This window comes from Xiphophorus hellerii, chromosome 14 (genome assembly GCF_003331165.1).
Source record: "Xiphophorus hellerii strain 12219 chromosome 14, Xiphophorus_hellerii-4.1, whole genome shotgun sequence".
Lineage (NCBI taxonomy): Eukaryota > Metazoa > Chordata > Actinopteri > Cyprinodontiformes > Poeciliidae > Xiphophorus > Xiphophorus hellerii.
The window spans coordinates 594,780-615,854 of record NC_045685.1 but is presented as its reverse complement, the minus strand read 5'-3'; the positions used below and the strand labels follow the sequence as shown (position 1 = coordinate 615,854).

The 21,075-nt window shown below is 40.2% G+C and overlaps 1 protein-coding gene across 7 annotated transcripts in view; it reads left to right on the top strand.

The window, feature by feature from the left end:
* Positions 1 to 21,075, top strand: part of pde5ab (phosphodiesterase 5A, cGMP-specific, b) — a 144,245-nt gene that overhangs the window by 64,944 nt on the left and 58,226 nt on the right. For all 7 annotated transcript variants that reach the window (XM_032582683.1, XM_032582679.1, XM_032582677.1 and 4 more), the window contains exons 4-8: positions 1,911 to 2,000; positions 9,775 to 9,846; positions 11,124 to 11,213; positions 11,286 to 11,423; positions 20,073 to 20,140. In XM_032582683.1, coding sequence (XP_032438574.1) covers positions 1,911 to 2,000; positions 9,775 to 9,846; positions 11,124 to 11,213; positions 11,286 to 11,423; positions 20,073 to 20,140 — 458 coding nt within the window. The remainder of the gene's footprint in view (positions 1 to 1,910; positions 2,001 to 9,774; positions 9,847 to 11,123; positions 11,214 to 11,285; positions 11,424 to 20,072; positions 20,141 to 21,075) is intronic.

Sequence of the window (21,075 nt, the reverse complement as noted above, 5' to 3'; positions counted from 1 at the left end):
GTTGACTCACTCCTGTGTCACACATGTGCGTCAACGCTGTGACCAGAATCGGCTCATTCCAAGAAGAACGAGCCGATTCTTCTGAACGGTTCTTCACTATTAACGATAGGACTGGAGTCTCACTGAGAACTGTTCTTTGTTTTTGTAATGCTCAGTGCACACTGCAGTAGCTATTATTTAATTAATTATATATATATATATATATATATATATATATATATATATATATATATATATATATATATATACTTATTTAATAATCGAATAAATAAAATACTAGAACGTTAGATCACACAGAGCGCATGCTCATTGCGCTTTGATTATTTTCGTCACCTGTCATCTGTGCGCTACCTGGATTCATACAGCGGGAGACAGAGTGACAGTCATGGTGCACTCCTTTTGCTTGGTTACTTCTTGCTTTTTTCCACTTGGTCAGTGTTCATAGTTGTTTACCGTTAGTGCATGGTCATGATGGCTCTGTTCAATGATTCAGACAGTGGTAGTTTCTGACATTGGCCATATGAGCAACTACCCAGGGCATTATCTTGTTTGGGGCGACATGATACCTCCGCAGCTTGTGGCACAGAGATTGAAGCAAAACAGAACAAGAGCTTAAATTGATAATTATTTATTTTAGCTCTAAGCATTAATATCTAGGTGTTTTTATGAGAATGTTGATCTTTCAGTTCAATTTTAGAAACCATTTTTAGTCATATTTCACATTTTATTGTCATGCAGCTGGCCTTGGTCTTGACTCGGACTCGACCTGGTTGTTTTGAACCCAAAAAGTCTTGGTCTTGTCTCTGTCTTGATGCAGTCTGGCCTTGGTCTTCGGTTAGGTGGTCTTGACTACAACACTGCTTGTAGTTGAGGATATATCAGATACAAGCAGAAGTGTAATGTTTTGATAAATGTGATGCATGCCATTTCTTACCATCAGCCAACAAAAAGCCAAACACAAACCTTTTTTCTTCTTAACAGTCACTGGCTGAGAGTTGTGTGGATGTGCTTTTGGCACTTGAGAAGGCTTCCTTACAGTTTTTTCCCTTCCTCATAAAGAAGAGTGCGTACATCCTGACTTGAGTCTGTGTGGGACTACATTTTCGCCTGCTTGGTTGAAACTCTGTGGTGGAGTGAAGCTGTATCAGTGAATGTAGGTCGCTGAAGTGCTTGTTGAGGCTAGGTGACGTCTGGATCTGATGCTGATGCATTGTTCAGCCGTTTGCTGCTCTGCTCTGCTTACTGTCTGTTGACATTTAAAGTTTGCACACAGCACATAAGAAGTCAGAAAATTAAACAAACAGTCCATTCATTTGCTGCTGTGCTGAAGTGTAACCTCCGTTCTGCAACTTCTGAGCAGTTTGTTTAAGTCAGGGGTGCCAAAAGGAGGTCTCTGCTGCTGTGCTTTGAGTTGGAGATGGAACCAGTTCCATTTTTAACCCAGGAACACTCCTACGCAGAAATATTCATACCATCTGAACATTTTGTCACATTAGAGCTATTAAACATGGATGGGTTATATTGAAATTAAATGACAGTAGGAGTGCAACTATTGCAGTTTTCTTGCCAATCACTGATCTTTAAAATACATGAACTTCACCAATATTCACCAAACTATATTACGCTGAGAGGTATATCCCAAAATATCTTTAGCTGGCAATCCAACAATGCTGAGGGAAAATAAATTCCAGACTTTTCAGACCTTCATTTACAAAAAAGCTAATTGCCCAAATGTAGTTCAAGGGACATGAAAACTTTACAAGCCCCGTACTTGACTTAACAATCAAGTACGGGGCTTAGAATTGGTCATATTTTGCAACATACCATGTTGTGAAAGAACACTATGTTTGGGACCAAAGTAACCTCACTTCATACTAACAAGATGACTTGTGGAACTTCTGCCTCCCTAGGACCCAAGATTCAACGCAGAAGTTGACCTGATCACAGGCTACAAAACCCAAAGTATCCTTTGTATACCCATCAAGAACCACAGAGGAGAGGTGAGGTGGCATATCTTCACACTCTGTTCAATGCTTTCTGTGGCTGATGACCTAGAAATCAGATGCGCCACAATTTCAGCAACCTAGGTGTGGATTTTAAGGTGAATAGTGTGAAGGTAGTCCTTCTCCTTCTTTATAATTACCAATGACCAATGATTGGAGCAGGGGCACCTTTGCATGTTTTGCTACATGCAGATATAATACTGGCTTCACACTGCAGGCTTTCCCCCAGAAAACTTGCTAAGTCCTTTGGTCGGAGCACCAAGGCGGTCCAATGGCAGTCCACCGTGTTTTTGTATTAAAAGATGTTAAGTATTCAGGAAATGTAAAAATATTACTGAGTAATTACTGTATATGTTAAGGGAAAACATTGCCAGTGAGATGCTATTTAAACCCACAACTAGTCTTAAAAACAACAAATAAAAAAATACAATTAAAATGAATATCAATTATTTGAACTTCTGTTTAATCCAAATTAAGTCAGCGGCTCCGTGAGGCCCCCGAGGGCTTCAGGGGCCCCATAAATGCTAATATTTTAACACAAACCACAGATACATAAAAGTAACATTTATTTATTGAGATTATCAATGCTGCTAAATTTGATTTAATGGTTTCAGAATACATTAATTAAAAGATTTTAAATTGTTTAACATTTAAATGTAAGATTTAAGGAGCTGGCAAGTTTACTTTGTACAACTTCAAGGAACAATATTCATAGTTAGACTGTTTTGTTACCATAGCAACAATCTGATGCTGTGAGTTTAATCTTTGAGTTTGAGCTCTGTTTGTTCACCAATACAAATTAGTAAACTGCAATTAAAATTTATTGCTTCTTAGGTTGGCTAATTAAACTACTCCCCCTGTCCCAGATTAAATCTAACACAGAGGTGTTAGAGATGCTGATGCTTTTAGCAACAAGAGGGCCTCCTAAGTCAAATTCTGCTACAGGCCTCATACAGCCTTGGACCGGCCCTGCATGAATTAAATCTGCTGCCCCTCACTGAGATGCGGAACAAACGGGAGATTCAATTTAATGTGGCTTTAGTAGCTCTTCCATTCTGTCTGAGTTTTTAACAAGGGGACACAGAAACTATTTTGGTTGGTCCAGTTTTTCAGATCTCCGCGAGGCCGTGCACATTAAGTCTGACTGACTAAGTGGACAAAGCATTTGATATGGTTTGATGCATCATGTAACCAGAAAAATAAAACTAAAAATAATAATGAAATAACATAAAACCAGCGTGAAGGATGACTAACGAGGAGAGCGTGAAAGCTCCTCACCTGGCTGAACCTGCATGACGAGGTTAGCGCTGGTTTGTTACCGACCAACCGGGAACACAGACTTTATCAGCGCAGACAGAGCCAGGCTCTGGGCAGCGTGTTGACATGAAAAAGCCGCACAAAATTCTTTGTGGACAAAGAATTTTCGCTCAACGCATGTCTGAAAGCGCAACTACAAGTTATTCCTGCGGTTCACGTAGAGCTGCGCCACCAGAGCTAACACTGTGGGATTTAAACTCTTACCTTGATCAAAAACTCTGGAAAGAAACAAAATTCCTCACTGGGGGTTGATGTAAATATCCATACAGGTCAGCCTGAGTCCAGTTTGAGTGAAAGGAGGCATGCACGATCCCGCTGAGGTAAACTTAAGACGTCCAACTGCTTTAGCGCGAGGCAACGCGCAGAGGCGCGATTGGTCCGGCTTTATAAACCTTTCTTCTATAAACATATCTTTTAGGAATTTAGGAATAAATCTGTTCCTCCTGACGCTTGCAATCTGGCTTTAAAAAAAAAGTGTTTTTTTTTAAAATTATTATTTTCCTAAAAACATAAAAAAGAAAAGCTTACCCTGGTGGTGGGGCTAGTAAAGCATGGTGGGTCACCAGGCCTATCATACACTGGGGGAAACCCTGTACTGGACTGTTCACTGGTGTTTTCAGCAGTTTCCAGGTTATGTGAAAGTTGAGTTGGGTAAGTTCTAGAGATTTGAACCTGTTAATTTTGTTCTTAGTATAACAGTTTGGACATGGTCAAATGCCTTCTCCAAGTCCACAAAATCAGCTCATAAGGCAGTATATTTTTACACTGATAGTATATATTTTATATTTTACAGTGTGACACATTTAACATAATCCTGCTGTGTCAAGATCTTGGGTTGTTTTGGTGTTTTGATTATTTAATTCTAGTTTGATTATTCTGTGTTCCTTAGTCTTTCTTTGTTTAGATCAGTCTTGTTTCTGTTTTATTTTAGTTTAGTCCTTCTTAGTATTTCTACTCATTTTTTGTCTAATTACTCCTTAGTGTTAGATTAATTTCTTTTTCCCTTGTGTATTCTGCCACGCCCCTCCCACCCCCTCATGCCATATTTTCTCTCTCTCCCCTGAGCCTGCCTTCTGCTGTTTCTCCTCACACCTGCAAACCGTTAGCTCATCAGTTTGGGGATCATCATATATAAAGTGTGTGTATGCACAAAAAATCTGCTGCACCATATTTTATGCACAAGTCGGCAAGTATAAAAATGAATATGGCATAAAGGTTTGTGTAAATATACGCAAATTTTTACCTGCCATGAAAATGTGCGCCAGCCACACAAACTTTTAATGTGGACAATAACAAACTACAAAACGTCAAAACTGACATAAAGATGCAACTGTGTATCGGTCTAAATACACTGAAACCTGACTCCATTCAGACCAAGAACCTGATGTTTTTTCATAATTTTAATCTTTTATTGTTTAAACTTAAAAGATGAAATTGAACCACATTTATCCAATGACAACAACATAACACACACACAAAATAAATAAAATTAAAGCTGCAAGCAGCCTCGGGCGGCCCTCGCAGCAAGCGCCGCTCCGGCCTATTGACCACCGCGGGGGTTCCGGCCACCGCAGAAGCTCTCGCACGATTTCCAGAGCCGCAGCCAACTCCCCACCGCAGAAGCTCCGCCGCAGTTTCCAGCACCGCCGCCCGCTAGCCACCGCAGAAGCTGTCGCGCATTTTCCACACCCATCCACCAGGCGACACGCGTGAATGCGTTCGGCAGCGCTCCCCGACGACTGTCAAAAAATCTGGTGCAGATCGGTCGATGCGTCGAGGAGATACAGCCCATGTATTAACTTAGGGGGCGCAGTGGAGCCAAATTACATTTCAAACTCGTCGGGCTCTTTAGAGGTGAACAAAGGTCATACATATCCAGATTGGCGCCAATCGGATGATCTATGCGTGAATTAGAGCCAAACGTATGAATATGGCGAGGGACTGATATTCGCCATTTGGCCACGCCCACACGGTTCAGCCAGAAGCGAGCATTGACAGAGCTCATCATCCGAATTACCTTGATTAGGTCAAAAGAGCCATAAACAGAGCTTTCCAAGGAAAAAAAAGACACTTCCTGTTCTGAGGGGGCGGGGCTTAGATGACGTCATAATATGATGACACAGGGTCGTCAGGGATCCCACCAGGGTCACTCGTGCAAAGTTTGGTGCAGAAGGTATCGACCGTTCACAGTAAAATACAAGACTTCCTGTTGTCAGGGGGCGTGTCCTACGTGATGTCATCATTTAACCATTGGATATTATTGGACACAAGATAATGATCAATAACTGAAGGTTTGGTGTCTCTGTCAGTTTTTGTGTTAGAATTACAAATTATTTAATTTTTTCCTCTTTAATTCAACATTGAACTGTCATTCCGTAGGGCAATGCTGCCCTCTGGTGTCGAATTACTGAAATAATGAAACTATTTCAGTGGGCAGCAGAGGGCAGCATTGCCCTACAAACAACAAACATGGACTGTTTATTATGTAATTACACAGAAGATCTCTCTAATTCATTGTGAGGGGGCGGGGCTTAGATGACGTCATAATATGATGACATAGGGTCGTCAGGGATCCCACCAGGGTCACTCGTGCAAAGTTTGGTGCAGAAGCTATCGACCGTTCACAGTAAAATACAAGACTTCCTGTTGTCAGGGGGCGTGGCCTATGTGATGTCATCATTTAACCATTGGATATTATTGGACACAAGATAATGATCAATAACTGAAGGTTTGGTGTCTCTGTCAGTTTTTGTGTTAGAATTACAAATTATTTAATTTTTTCCTCTTTAATTCAACATTGAACTGTCATTCCGTAGGGCAATGCTGCCCTCTGGTGTCGAATTACTGAAATAATGAAACTATTTCAGTGGGCAGCAGAGGGCAGCATTGCCCTACAAACAACGAACATGGACTGTTTATTATGTAATTACACAGAAGATCTCTCTAATTCATTCTGAGGGGGCGGGGCTTAGATGACGTCATAATATGATGACATAGGGTCGTCAGGGATCCCACCAGGGTCACTCGTGCAAAGTTTGGTGCAGAAGCTATCGACCGTTCACAGTAAAATACAAGACTTCCTGTTGTCAGGGGGCGTGGCCTACGTGATGTCATCATTTAACCATTGGATATTATTGGACACAAGATAATGATCAATAACTGAAGGTTTGGTGTCTCTGTCAGTTTTTGTGTTAGAATTACAAATTATTTAATTTTTTCCTCTTTAATTCAACATTGAACTGTCATTCCGTAGGGCAATGCTGCCCTCTGGTGTCGAATTACTGAAATAATGAAACTATTTCAGTGGGCAGCAGAGGGCAGCATTGCCCTACAAACAACGAACATGGACTGTTTATTATGTAATTACACAGAAGATCTCTCTAATTCATTCTGAGGGGGCGGGGCTTAGATGATGTCATAATATGATGACATAGCATTGTCAGGTATCACACCAGGATGAGTCAGGCCAAGTTTGGTGCAGCTCGGTCGAAACATGTGGAATCTAGAAGCAAACGTATGGCATCGGCGTTACAGGTCACTTCGCCACGCCGCCACACCCAGCTGCTTCATCGCAGCCGGTCAGGGCTTGGATCCACAACACACCAACATGTCTTCTGTCTCTGGACACAGTTTCATGTTGATGAGGTCAAAGGGCTAAGATAGCGACCGTTCACAGTAAAACATGACACTTCCTGTTCTCAGGGGGCGTGGCCTAAGCGATGTCATAATTTCACCACAGGGTATTTTAGGACACCTATTGATGATCAATAATTGAAAGTTTGGTGTCTCTGTGAGTTTCTGTGCAGGATATATAAGAGTTTCGTGTTTCATGGCGAGTAGGTGAACTTTGACCCCTGGTGACCCCCCTTCAGCAATCTCAGACAGTCACCAATTTGATAACTTTAAATCAGACATGCCTTATGATCAGACTGACCGAGTTTGAAGCCGATCAATCGAAATCCCTAGGAGGAGTTCGATCAAATGCAAAGGCTGTAAACGTCAAAGTCGAGGTCCAAAATGGACCTTCAATACAAAATGGCCGACTTCCTGTTGGGTTTCGACCATGGCTCTAAGAGACTTTTTTGTACGTCCTGACAAGATACACATGTGTACCAAGTTTCGTAATTCTAGGTTAAAGCATGGCTTGGGGCTGTTCATTTAAAATACTCTAGGGGTCGCTATAGAGAAATTAGGCCACGCCCACCAAATTTTGTTATGAATTCCTGTCGGTGGGTGGATAAGGATCCATCCTAGTGAGTTTGGAGCAGCTGGGCCCGAAATTGTGGAATTCAGAGCCAAACGAAATTCGATGGCGTTCGCAACGCCGCCACGCCCACCTGCTTCATCGCAGCCGGTCGGGGTTGGATTACTCAACACACCAACATGTCTTCTGTCTCTGGACACAGTTTCATGTTGATTAGGTCAAAGGGCTAAGATAGCGACCGTTCACAGTAAAACATGACACTTCCTGTTCTCAGGGGGCGTGGCCTAAGTGATGTCATCATTTGACCATAGGTTATTGTAGGGCACCCGATGACGATCAATCACTGAAAGTTTGGTCCCTCTATGTGTTTTTATATAGGAAATATAAGAGTTTCGTGTTTCATGGCGAGTAGGTGAACTTTGACCCCTGCTAACTCCCCTTCAACATGCTCCAAAACTCACCAATTTGATAACTTTAAATCAAACATGCCTTATGATCAGACTGACCAAGTTTGAAGCCGATCAATCAAAATCCCTAGGAGGAGTTCGATCAAATACGAAGGCTGTAAACGTCAAAATCGAGGTAAAAAATGGACTTTCAATACAAAATGGCCGACTTCCTGTGATAGTTGGCTTATAACATTAAATGTAAGTTCTGAGTCTTTTGGTGAGCTCTACAAGTGTGCCAAATTTCATGTCTCTACGATGAAGTACGTTCATACCATTGTGTCAACAGAAAATTGCTAGTTGCCGCCGTTGAGCAATTTTTTTAGCGATTTTTGCGACAACCTTAAAATTCAAAATTTTTAATTTTTCTAGTCGCGACCGCCAAGTTTGGTGAGTTTTTGAATATGATAAAGCCCCCAAAAAGGCACACGAAGAGGGGGGCAGAATAATAATAAAACAGTACAGATACAATAGGCCTTCGCAGCGCTTTGCTGCTCGGGCCTAATAAAAATTAAAGGAAAACCTCACTCGAATGTAAATTACTGGTAGTAAATTTCTTCAGTTTTTGTAAAGATGTAACTGCGCATTGGTCTGTTGGTCCAAGTGCATGAAATGCATGTTGTCTGCGGGATAATTTCATTCTCACTGAAAAAGAAAACGGGGTCAAATTAGCAGATTAACTCCAAACAGGTCAGGTTTGATCATTCTTAAGGTGATCCAGGTGTGTGGACAATCACACTGTTAGCAGCTGCGCAAAGGTGTGCCACGTAAATGTGGGACTCTAATGGAGAACATCGCTAATAGAAGGACTCGGAGGGAGCGTTTGATCAGAAACTATAATGATATCCTGGGAAATATTTAGGATTTTTTATTAGCATTTAGATTCTCCCCTGAGTGATCATCCTAGAGTTCTGTGCAGAACTTAAAGAAGGAGCTGTTGGTTACTGGTGCAGCTGGGGCTGCTGCCAGGTCAGACAGTGCTTCAGTCGAGCTCTGGCACACTGTCTTTAAATCCCAGCTGAACTCTTTGCTGTTCAAACAAGCATCTCCATTTAGATCTCTTTATTTGTTTTTAATTGTAATTGAAATTTTTTCTTTGAAATTTATTATTTTTGTGCAGTGACCTTATGTGCTCTGCTGGCACATATTAAGTAAAATATACAATTATTATCATTACAGTTACTTAAAATACTACAAGCAAGGCACCGTTTCCATGGTTATTGCTTCACGTGGTGTCAGACGTCTGGGTATTTATTCTAATTTACGGATGTATTTACGGACCAGCAGCTGAGCTCCATTTCCCACACATTAGGATGTGTATAGGAAAGGTGTGTGGCCACGTGTGTGCACATTTTTATACATCTGAATTTTTTTGTGCACTGTACTTTTCAAAAATATTTCCATACACCAATTTTTAGTGTGAAAGCTTTGCACTCTTTTATACATGAGGCCCCACGTCTTTTGTTCAGCATTCAGCCTCAAAGTCTTTAAACTCTTCTCTTCTCACACTCCATGCTGGTTCCTCCCAGTATTCCCTGTTGTTTTACCTTTTTTTCCTGTGTCTCTTGCTGGCATTTTCCTTGGATTTGTGGTTTTTGGTCTGCTCTGTCTCCCTGTGTTTTTTTATTTTTTCATTTTTTACTAAAACTTTCTACATAATCCATGCTCCCAGCTCCTGTCTGCATTTTGGTCCATCCTGAAATTCATATCATGACATGCTGTTCTGAAACGGTTTCTGATGATATAAAGCTGCTCTAAGTGAATTACTTTGTTTTTGCTTTATTATTATTCCTACATATTGCAGGTTGTTGGAGTGGTTCAGGCTATTAACAAGAAATGTGGAGAGAATGGTGCCTTCACTGAACAGGATGAGAAGGTTGGTCAATTTGACTGTGTAACATCTGCTATCAGCCAGTGGTTTTCTTCCCTGTTTTACTGTTGCTTTTGATAGTCCTCATCCATAGTCTGGTAAAAACCAGCTCTTTATTCTACACTTTGCTTCATCCAGAGGGTATAGATCCTTGGATATTGAGAAGTAATTGCTTGCTGGAGGCATGGACTATGTTGAAGTTTGAAATGATTGGATCCAATCGCTAACATTTGGCTGAGGCATATGTAAGGCGCTAGTTTGAAGCTGTGAACCATACCGTAAACAACCATCCTCCACTGTGAAGAGAGAGGTCTCCTGATCCGAACAACATGTTTGCCTGAAATAAAATACCTTAAACATTCCTGTTGCTTCAACTTATTAATTCATTTCCCAGACAGAGCACTGAAGGGAGATGAGAATTGAGCAGAATTACGTACGTACAATTGCCAGGCTAGTTCATCCATGAATAAAGCAGCATTTGGGTCTCTTGGCATGTTCTGTTTAGCCTTGTCTACAGAACCCTGGAATATGTTTGATTCGGCCAGATCTGTCTGAAGACGGACAGGCGGTGGTGAACTTTATGAAAATGATTAAAATGGATGTTGTAAATGCCTGTTTCTCCCAGAAGAGGCAGGGACATACAGTGACTTATAAAAGGAGAAGGTAGGAGCACACAGGTGGACTACATCTTATTTAGACATAATCTGAAGGAAATTAGTGACTGCAAGTTGGTGGTAGTTAAGAGTGTAGCTGGACAGCTTTGGCTTGAGGACTGTAGGATGAAACTGATAGTTAGGAAGATGAAGACAACAAAGTCAGAGCTGAGGACCTGGTGGTGGAAACTGAAAAAAGAAGAGTGTTGTGAGGCTTTTAAGGGGTAGTTAAGTCAGGCTCCTGGTGGTCAGTAGGCAATCCCTGGTACCAAACCTCAACAACCAACCTTGCTGCCCCAGGCCCCCCATGCAGGGGGTCACCCTGGCATCCAGGTGCATGGCATTGTACCATCCCACCTGATCAGATAGCTCTAGGGAGGTTAAGGTAGCTGGAGCCTCACCTGGGTCCAACTCAATCCCTGCAGCCCAGAACATCCTTAAGAAGCATCGACCACCAGCTGAGAGCCCCAGTATCACACCAGAGTTGCACCCTTCATCTCAGCCCAAAAGTCTTGTATGAAATGTATATCTATTTATATTTTACCATGAAGCACTTGCTATATAGATAAAAATAATTTTTTACTTACCTCCTACTACATGGTACTGGCTCACTGTTTTGCTTCCCAACAGGATTTTTCAGCCTATCTAGCCTTTTCAGGCATAGTTCTGCACAATGCACAGCTGTATGAGACCTCGCAGTTGGAAAACAGACGCAATCAGGTAAGAGTGGATGTCTGCGCAGAACCACATACATGAAGGTGTAGCTTAGTGTGTGATGTGCTGAATGTGCAGGTGCTGTTGGATCTGGCAAGACTGATCTTTGAGGAGCAGCAGTGTTTGGAGGTTGTGCTGCGGAAGATTGCCGGAACCATCCTGTCCTTCATGCAGGCTCAGGCCTGCACTGTTTTCATTGCTGATGACGACTCAATGGTCAGTGCACAAACACACATAGACACACACTGATCAACCACTTGTATGATGCCTTGCAAAAGCATTCACACCTTGTGTAATATTATCATATTATAATGGTGACAAGGAAAGTAAATGATGCTTCATTTCAATTTTTAATTGTGTTTCACAAATGATAGATGTGTTGTGTTAAATCCAGCTGTTCTATGAAGGCCTCAGAGGCTATTAGAGAATATTAAAGAACCCACTGCCCCAAAAAGACCAGTTTAAAGTTTAAAGCAGTTGGGGTTGGGTTCTGGTCAAATTGGACTAAACTTAAACTTTCTGAGCTCCATGCAATCTGATACACTATATCCATGGTGAAACATATAATGATGGCAGCATCTTGCTGTGGGTATGCTTTTCTTCAGCAGGAACAGGTAAGTTGGTCAGAGTTTATGGAGCTTGATCCAGTAAAAGAAAATGTGCCAGAGACTGCAGGAGACCTGAGACTGCATTAGACTCTCAGCATCCACCAGGACAACCACCGTAAACATACAGATAGCGGTGCACTGGAGTGGTTTAGATCAAAGTAGATTAATGTCTTAGAATGGCCTAATCAAAGTCCAAGCCTAAATTCAATTGAGGACATGTGGCAAAACTTTAAAATGTATGTTCACAGACCCTTTTTATCCAATCTGACAGAGTTTGAGTGAGTTGCTGAAGAATGAGAAGAAATTTAGCCTGGAGAGGTTTAAAGTTGGTAGAATCTATCGGTGGGCAATGTGGACGTAAAATTTTATTGCAATGTTTTGTGGTACTATTAAGTATGTGATAATAAAAAAATATGGTAAACTATTCATTCTTTTTTAGATAACTTTATGGCTGTTACTGCATGGCAAAGCATTTATAGCACCACAAACATTGATCTTTAAAACCATTTTCATTTGATACTACTTACTTAAAGAAAGTGATTCATATCACCAAACTGCACACAACAACCACATTTAGTCACATTTTCCAGTGTACTAACATTGGAAAATACTGTAGAATTAATTGTCATTAAGGGTGTAAATATTTCCAGTGTCTCAGTAACTGATTTTGCCCTATCTGATCATTTCTCTGTTATTTTTGAAAGTACAATCTCCATTGACTCACTTAGCAAAACAGCTATTACAAAATGTTCTTACATGGACAACAAGGCAACAACATTTAATCAATTCTACTCTTCCTTGCACATTGCATAAAAATTAACAATGCTTAAGCTTTATTTACCACAGTTGACAGACACACAAGCCCTTGTGTGATTGCACCACCTGAACTCCACTCTAACACGACCTGCAATGAATTTGCCAACTTCTTTACAGAGAAAATGAAAAAAATAGAAGGTTAATCTTAACATCCACACCAAAAAAAATCAATGCTATGCCCAAACATAACAAATACAAAAAATGACTCATTTTCAACTACTTAACTATAAACATTTAGAAGAAATTCTAAATCAATTAAGCTTCTCTTCCTGCTGTCCTGATATCCTACCCACAACTTTCCTTAAGAAAGTTCTGCCTGTCGTTGCATCTGATCTGATTCAAATAGAAGACTCAATCCTCTCATCAGGTGTTTTCCTTCAGGTTTTAAAACAGCAGTTATCAAACCACTGATAAAAAAGAACAATCTGGACAAATCACTCCTGCAGATTTACTGGCCAAACTATAACATTCCATTCATCAGCAAAATTATTGAAAAAACAGTGTTTCAACAACAATGACCAACCACTTTGATGTCTTTCAGTCTGGTTTCCATAGTTACCACAGTACTGAGACGGTCAAAGTGTTCAATGACATCCATATAAATAAAGATTGTGGAAAAGCCACCTTGGTGATTCTGTTGGACCTCAGCACAGCATTTGACACTATTACAGCTCTCCAATCGTTACTGAAACGATTGGAGAGTTAGGTAGGACACCCTAGTCCAATATTCAATTGGTTTGAATCTTTGAAAAAACAGGACTTTCTTTGTTTCAATAGGGGATTCTAATCGAAACGGACAGAAGTCATATGGGGTACCCCAAGAGTCAATCCTAGGACGCATCTTATTCAATATCTATATGCTCCTACCTCAGGTTATAACAGGAAGTAAGATAACTACGTAGATGGCACACAACTCTACATTGCGATGTCACTAGGTGAATTAAATTCACTCAAAACTAACTGGAAGAGTGGTCATTATGACCTCCAAAAGCTAGAGCTACAGTTTAGATCAAAGAACATTTTTTTATTACCATGGCCTAGTCCAGACCTAAATCTACTGGAGAATCTCTTGCTAGACCTTAACTTAATCATCATATCATCATATGAAATGAAAAATATGTGTCTTTACAGCAGTTTCTCTTAGTGTTCAGGTTTGATCTTCCTCTTGCATTGTTTCATGCATGTACAGTACCTTACGAAAGTATTTGGCACCTTGAACTTTTCCACCTTTTGCTGCTTTTCAGGCTTCAAACATAAAGATCTAAAATTTTTATTATTTTGTGAAGAATCAACAACAAGTGGGACACAACCGTGAGGTGGAACCAAATTTATTGGATATTTTAAACTTTTTTAACAAATACAAAACTGCAAAGTAAAGCGTGTAATATTATTCTTTACCTTCAGTGCAGCAAACTCACCATAGAAGATCAGGTTGGATCTCTGAATGGTCCAATGTTGTCCTAAATGACTGAAGATGATAAATAGAATCCACCTGTGTGTAATCAAGTCCCTGTATAAATACAGCTGCTCTGTGATCGTCTCAGGTTGTGTTTAAAGCGCAGAGAGCATCATGAAGACTAAGGAACACCAGGCAGGTCCCAGATACTGTTGTGGAGAAGTTTAAAGCAGGATTTGGATGCAAAAAAGGTTTCCGAAGCTTTAAACATCTCAAGGAGCACTGAGCAAGCGATCATATTGAAATGGAAGGAGTATCAGACCGCTGCAAATCCACCAAGACCCAGCCGTCCCTCTAAACTTTCATCTGGAACAAGAAGAAGAAAGATCAGAGATGCAGCCAAGAGGCTCCTGATCACTTTGGAAGAACTGCAGAGATCTACACCTGAGGTGGGAGAGTTTGTCCATAGGACAACAATTAGTGGTACACTGCTCAAATCTGACCTTTATGAAAGAGTGGCAAGAAGAAAGACGTTTCTCCAAGATATCCATAAAAGTCTGGTTTAAAGTTTGCCACAAGCCACCTGAGAGACACAGCAAACATGGAAGAAGGAGCTCTGGTCAGATGAAACCAAAATCAAACATTTTGGCTACAAGGCAAAACGATATGTTTGGCATAAAAGCAACACAGCTCATCACCCTGAACACACTATCCCCACTGTCAAACTTGGTGGTGGCAGCATCATGGTTTGGGCCTGCTTTTCTTCAGCAGAGACAGGGAAGATGTTTAAATTGATGGGAAGATGGATGGAGCCAAATACAGAAGCATTCTGGAAGAAAACCTGTTGGAGTCTGCAAAAGACCTGAGACTGGGACGGAGATTTACCTTCCAACAAGACAATAATCGCAAACATAAAGCAAAATCTACAATGGAATGGTTCCCAAATAAATGTATCCAGGTGTTAGAATGGCCAAGTCAAAGTCCAAAGACCTGAATCCAATTGAGAATCTGTGGGAAGAGCTGAAAACTGCTGTTCACAAGCGTTCTCCATCCAACCTCACTGAGCTCCAGCTGGTTTGCAAGGAAGAATGGACAAGAATTTCAGTCTCTTGATGTGCAAAACTGATAGAGACAAAACCAAGCGACTTGCAGCTGTAATCGCAGCAAAAGGTGGCACTACAAAGTATTAGCACAAGGGGGCCGAATAATATTACACGCTTTACTTTGCAGTTTTGTATTTGTGGAAAAAGTTTGAAATATCCAATAAATTTGGTTCCACCTCACGGTTGTGTCCCACTTGTTGTTGATTCTTCACAAAATAATAAAAATTTTAGATCTTTATGTTTGAAGCCTGAAAAGCAGCAAAAGGTGGAAAAGTTCAAGGGGCCAAATACTTTCATAAGGTACTGTAGCTACTGACGTAGCCTCAGTTTGTATGTATTTGTCCCTCTCAGGAACTCTCTGTCCAGACAAACTGTCTCCTCATTGCTTACCTCTCTCCCCTCTTTCTCTCTATTATGTTTCTTTCCCTACCAAACATTTACCCAGAGATTAAATACTTCTTCTGGCTTATTTTCCAGCCAGCCATCTTTATGCAGGTGTCAGTATTTCATGTCTGTATTTTTTCAACTAGGTCCATTATTCAGCAGATTTTAGAACAATGTTTTCTACAAGAAAAGAGTTTCTGTCTTTTGGAGGTGGAGTAAGAGGCAGTCCGGAAAGAGCAAGAAAATGTTTGCTGCCCTCATTTTGCTGATGTGTGGTGTCACATTGGGAACTGTCTACATGTCTGCTGTATACTTTCTATATAGTTTACTTTTCTATGCACTTACCTGTATAAAGGCCAGGAGATGTTTAGCTTTAACTGACATTTTTATTCTGCAGTCTGGTTTTTTGTGGTACTCAAGTTGCTCTGAAGGAACATCTGGTTGTTATCTGCGTGAATGTTACTTCACTGTATCTCAGTGTGTAGGCATTTGCAAGTATAATTGTGTCTGCCGGTGTTTACGTAAATTATGTCTGATTGGGTTTGACATCTACCTCATCACTGGACATGTTTCTTCCCCCACTAGTTTAATTCTCTCCAGAGGAAATAAGGAGATGGAAATGAAGACATGTCCCCTGACACATATGAGAAAACATTTCTCATAGTATTTCTGCACACACAGTCTGTATTAATAGTTATATCCTTTAGCTATAAGCACATATAAATACTGTAATATCTACATGTGCTCGAACCTTTTCACATATTGTCACATTAACTACAGACGGGGATCTTAATTAATCAATATTGTTAAAGACAAATGCCACATGGTTTTAAAGGGTAACTAAACCTTAAATTAACTTTTATTTTTTTAGATGAGCTGTCTAAGGATATTTTCATACCTGATTGTCTGGTAAACTTTGTTTGATTGGGAGCCAAAACTGCAACATTTGTTACATTTTCAGCTACTATGGTTCTCTTTCACACTGCACTGCACTCTAAAAAGGGTTTTTGGCTCTTGTTGATCTTATGTATTTATGTACATTAATCTCATGTAATTCATTTGGTTTATTGATGACAACTTCACTTTTTTGCGTTCAATTAATTAATTTACAATTCTAAATAACTTAATTAACTTAAAGGAACTTTTTACTTTAACTTTGCTTGAAACAATTGCATTCAAAGCCAGTTTTGTGACCTATGTCTGACCAATTCAATTTATTATGATCATCTAACTCATTTCATTAAGTCTATCCAACTGAATTTACTAAGTTTTTATAACGTAATTCATTCAGTGTGTTTAACATGACAAATTTAAGTCACTCTTACTTAAATCATTTATTTTTTCTAATAATTCAAATCTCTTTGAATTATTAGAACCTTACTGGTAATTGAATTGCTTCAGCTAAGTTGAAGCCGTTACCAATTGAAGCAATTAAGTTGGGCCAATAAAGAAATGTGCTTCAATCTAAACTTAATTTGGTTGAACCAACTTAATAAATTGAGTGACTATAAGCCCACATGAGGAGACCTTAGTCTTCAACATGGCCGTCGCAAGTTCAATTCCAGCCTGATGATCTTTGCTGCATGTCTTCCCTCTCTGTCATTACCCACTTTCCTGTCTAACTTCTCTTAAATAAAGATAGCCTGAGCCAAAAAACCCTGGTAAAAAAGATCATTTATTAGTTTCCTTCTTTATTTGATGTCATCTAAATGATTTGAGTAAGGCTGACTTAAATTTGTCAACGTTGTTCAGCTTGTTTCTTTTTAAAGTGTGTGTCAAACCAACAGGTTGCTGTGAGTCTGTTTGCCCCCTTTGCTTGTGGTGTCGCTGCATCAAGAACTGCTGAAGGAAACGAAATAAAAACCTCTGAAGGAGACAGAGTGCAACTTTCTTCTTCACGAAAGGCAAACAAAAATATACGCCACTTTTGTCTTTTGTCTAAGGTACGTGTGTCAGCGTACACACGTACCTTTGTTTTGGTTGCATTTACCCAGAATGCCCTGCACTTTCGGTGGAGATAGGCAGCAGCAGCCCTCCCGACCCCACTAGGGATCAGGATGTAAGAAAAAGGATGTATGAATGGATGGCCCTGCACTTTAGTCCACTTCCTGCTTTTGGAGCGGTTTCCGGTCTGCTTGGCATTCATATATTCATTCAAGATATGACACTTCAACTGAAAAAAGACTGAAGACCAAGAGTTTGTTTTTTGGTCCACAGAGTTCAATCAGGAATTCACATCTCCCCAAATGAAGCAGACTTTCCAGGCCAAGAAACTAGCACTGGCAGGAAAAATGGCTACTGTCTTTTTCCAAAGACAAAACAGAAATCCTATAATCACTAAAGTCTCATGCCACTCCATTTTTGTTTACATTTTGTGAAGAAGGAAGTCGTGCTGTGTCTTCTTCAGAGGTGTTTGTTTCCTTCAGTGGTTATAGGTGCAGTGCCATCCCAGGAGAGAGGGTGAACAGGTTTTTCAAAGGGTTTGGTTCCTTGGACAGAGTAAAGTGTAAAACCAAACTGCAGCAGCAGAAAATGTAACAAATTTTACAATTTTGGTCCCCAATTAAACCAAGTCTACCAGAGCATCAGCTGTGAAAACACTGATAAATGCATGAAAGAAACAGAAATTCCGCTGCTCTCCGGTGATTCTTTTTGCTGTCCTTCCTCTTCAGGTACAGCTTTTCATGGATAGCTCCAAGTGTATCCTGGATTTGGTCCAATTTTCCATTATCCTGTATTATCCGGTTATAAACCTTCCTGTCTTTCACAGACCCCAATACATGTCATAACATTGTTGGCTCCTTTTTCTGTTTAAAACATCTTTATTGGCCTCACCTAGATGGATATAGTACTACAGAGCAAAGCTGTGTGTATAGCATGTGTGCACAACTGGGAGGCACAATATTCCAAAGCGAAGACACTTCTTCCAGCTTCAACATCCTGCCCCTACAGTTTAGATGGAAAAATGATACTTTTGTGAGGGTCTGAGAGAGCAAGTTGAGAGAAAACAAGTCCCTATAAGGGGGGAAGGCAGAAGGACTGTTGAAGTAAACTCTGCTTGAGGAAAGGCTTAATTAGTAATAGATCAACATCTATTTTTCCCTTCTTTACTTCCAGGCAGTGCGCATGGTTTTACTGTTGGATACTTTGTTGTGATAATGTAATTTCAGGGTAGGAGGTATATAATATGACTAGAGCACTCACGATAAAACACAGAGGAGCTTCTCCCTAGAATGAGCTTGAGTGAACTCAGACCCAGTCTGTATTCTGTTAGATAAGCTAAAATCTGCATTCAGACCGAATGCGTTGTGCGCGTCAAAAGGCGTCCAACGTCTCTAGTTGGATGCGCACTTAAAAGTCAAAGTGTAAGACGAGGGAAGAGAAGTATAAAAGTTGTGGGTCTGATTCCACCTTCTTCCTGCCACATTTCAATGTGCTCCTGGGCAGTGGTGGGCAGACTTTTGTTTTAGAGTTTTAGCTTTTTCTTTTTGCTAACTGTGAAAACATTTTAGTGCACTTAGCTGCCCCCAAATGAATTTTTCTGCATAAATTCTACAGAACTAATTTATATAGCTGTTTGTAAACCTTCAGTTGAATAAAGTTTGACTTTAGTATTGAACTTTTAACTATTGACTGTTAAGATTTCTTCAAGTAGTTTAATAAAAGCAGTTTGATTATGCTTTTATTTTGAAGTGGTCACACTGCAGTTCTGTTTCCTGCCTTTTTCCCCAAAAAACCTTTATTTCAAACAAGAAACATAGGAGCAAAATGAAATACAAACAGTAAAAAATATATAAACATAAGATAGAAACATAAACAAGTACAGTATCTAACGGTTTTGTAGAATATGTAAATTATAATATCAAAAGTAAATTGGACCTTGAGGGTTGTATTCTTTTAAGGACATATATTATTTAAATTGAACTTAGCATTTAGAATTAGCTTCTGCTAAATATAACATTGGTGTAGCGCTCATTGCAGAACTGATTATCATTTGTGCTTATGGTTAGGGTTAGCACAGCTATGTTTTAGTTAGCGGTGCTGATGGAGATTAGCCTTTCTCCATTTAGGTTCTTAATGTATGAGCTTCAAGAAGAGTCAGTGAGTTTAATTCATCAATTCTATTTTTTAAGACTAAAATGCAGTGCTGGTCCATTGTCATGCTTTCCTTATGGGAGAACAGAGCAAAATGGTCCCTAATTCCTTTTGTTGGTTTCTATCTAAGCTAGAGGACATTCCCTAGCGTGTCACTTCCTTTAACCTTAGCTTTGTATCTATGTGCGCATGGGTACTATGTGTGTGCGTGTGTGTACATATGAGCATGCAAGCAGCTAAAAGAGATAGAGGAAAACACAGAATTATTTACTCCCAACACTGAACCTGGCATGACACTTAACCTCAAGTTGCCTACTGATCTGGGTATCAGTGAATGGATGTGTGCATGTTGTGAAAGTGATTGGCTGCAGTGTAAAACACACTGAGTGGTTGGTATGACTAGGAAATTTAGCTTATTTGCTTATTTTCCAAGTCAAATAAACTTGTTTTATTCTGTTTGTAGAATTCCTTCTCCAGTGTGTTTCACATGGAACATGAGGAGCTGAGGGAAGTCCTAGATACTCCCAAAAGGTAAGAGGATCCCCTTAGCTGCAGGCTGTCCCAGATTGGTTCTGCTCTTCTCTCCACCATTTATTACAACTAATAATTCCTTAATTTTGCAACCTACGCTTTTCCCTCTCCCTCAGAGGCCATTTGATGATATTTGTCTGATAGACACTTTCATAAAGTTTCATTATTATCATACAGAGGGAAATGTATCTTCTTGACATAATATTGAAATCAAAAAGAGAAGCATGGAGCAAAACCAGTCTCAGTAATCACAAATGTACCGAACAAGATTCACAAATGGACAGAACAACATTTTTACTTGTTGCTTCAGCCAGTCATATGAACAGACCCCACGTTGGGGTAACTTAGCCATTCACATTAACCCATTCCAACAGCACTGTAGCCATGTGGAAGTACAGACATTTTAGACCTCAATAGTGCTTCTGGCAGCAACAGAGGAGCGGTAAGTGAAATATCTACCATAACATATTTAGCTACTTATATCTTGATATGATTATGATGCGGAAACATTGGCGATTGGGTAACATTTTAGACTTCAACAGAGGAAGCAGTCGTTTCCCATTAATCAAGAGTCCAGACACTCTGGACAAAGCAAATAGCGTTGGACAAGGGACTGGTTTTTACCAGGCTAGTGTGACTATAGTGATTGCGTGAAATGGACTGTTTTCCTGGAATGACGGTAGTGACTGTGGTAAGAGTTTGCCCTACCACCTGAAAAATATGGTAGCAATTCTTCAGTAGAACCAGCTATTCCATCTAGCTTCATCTTCCAAAACTGCAGATAAATTGCTCATATCGTCGGTGAAATCCTCATAACTTCTTCCATCCATCCATTTTCTTTACACCCTTGTCCCCAGTGGGGTTGGGAGGGGTGCTGGTGCCTGTCTCCAGCGAGACATTTCGGGGGAGAGGCGGGGTCATCCTGGACATGTCAC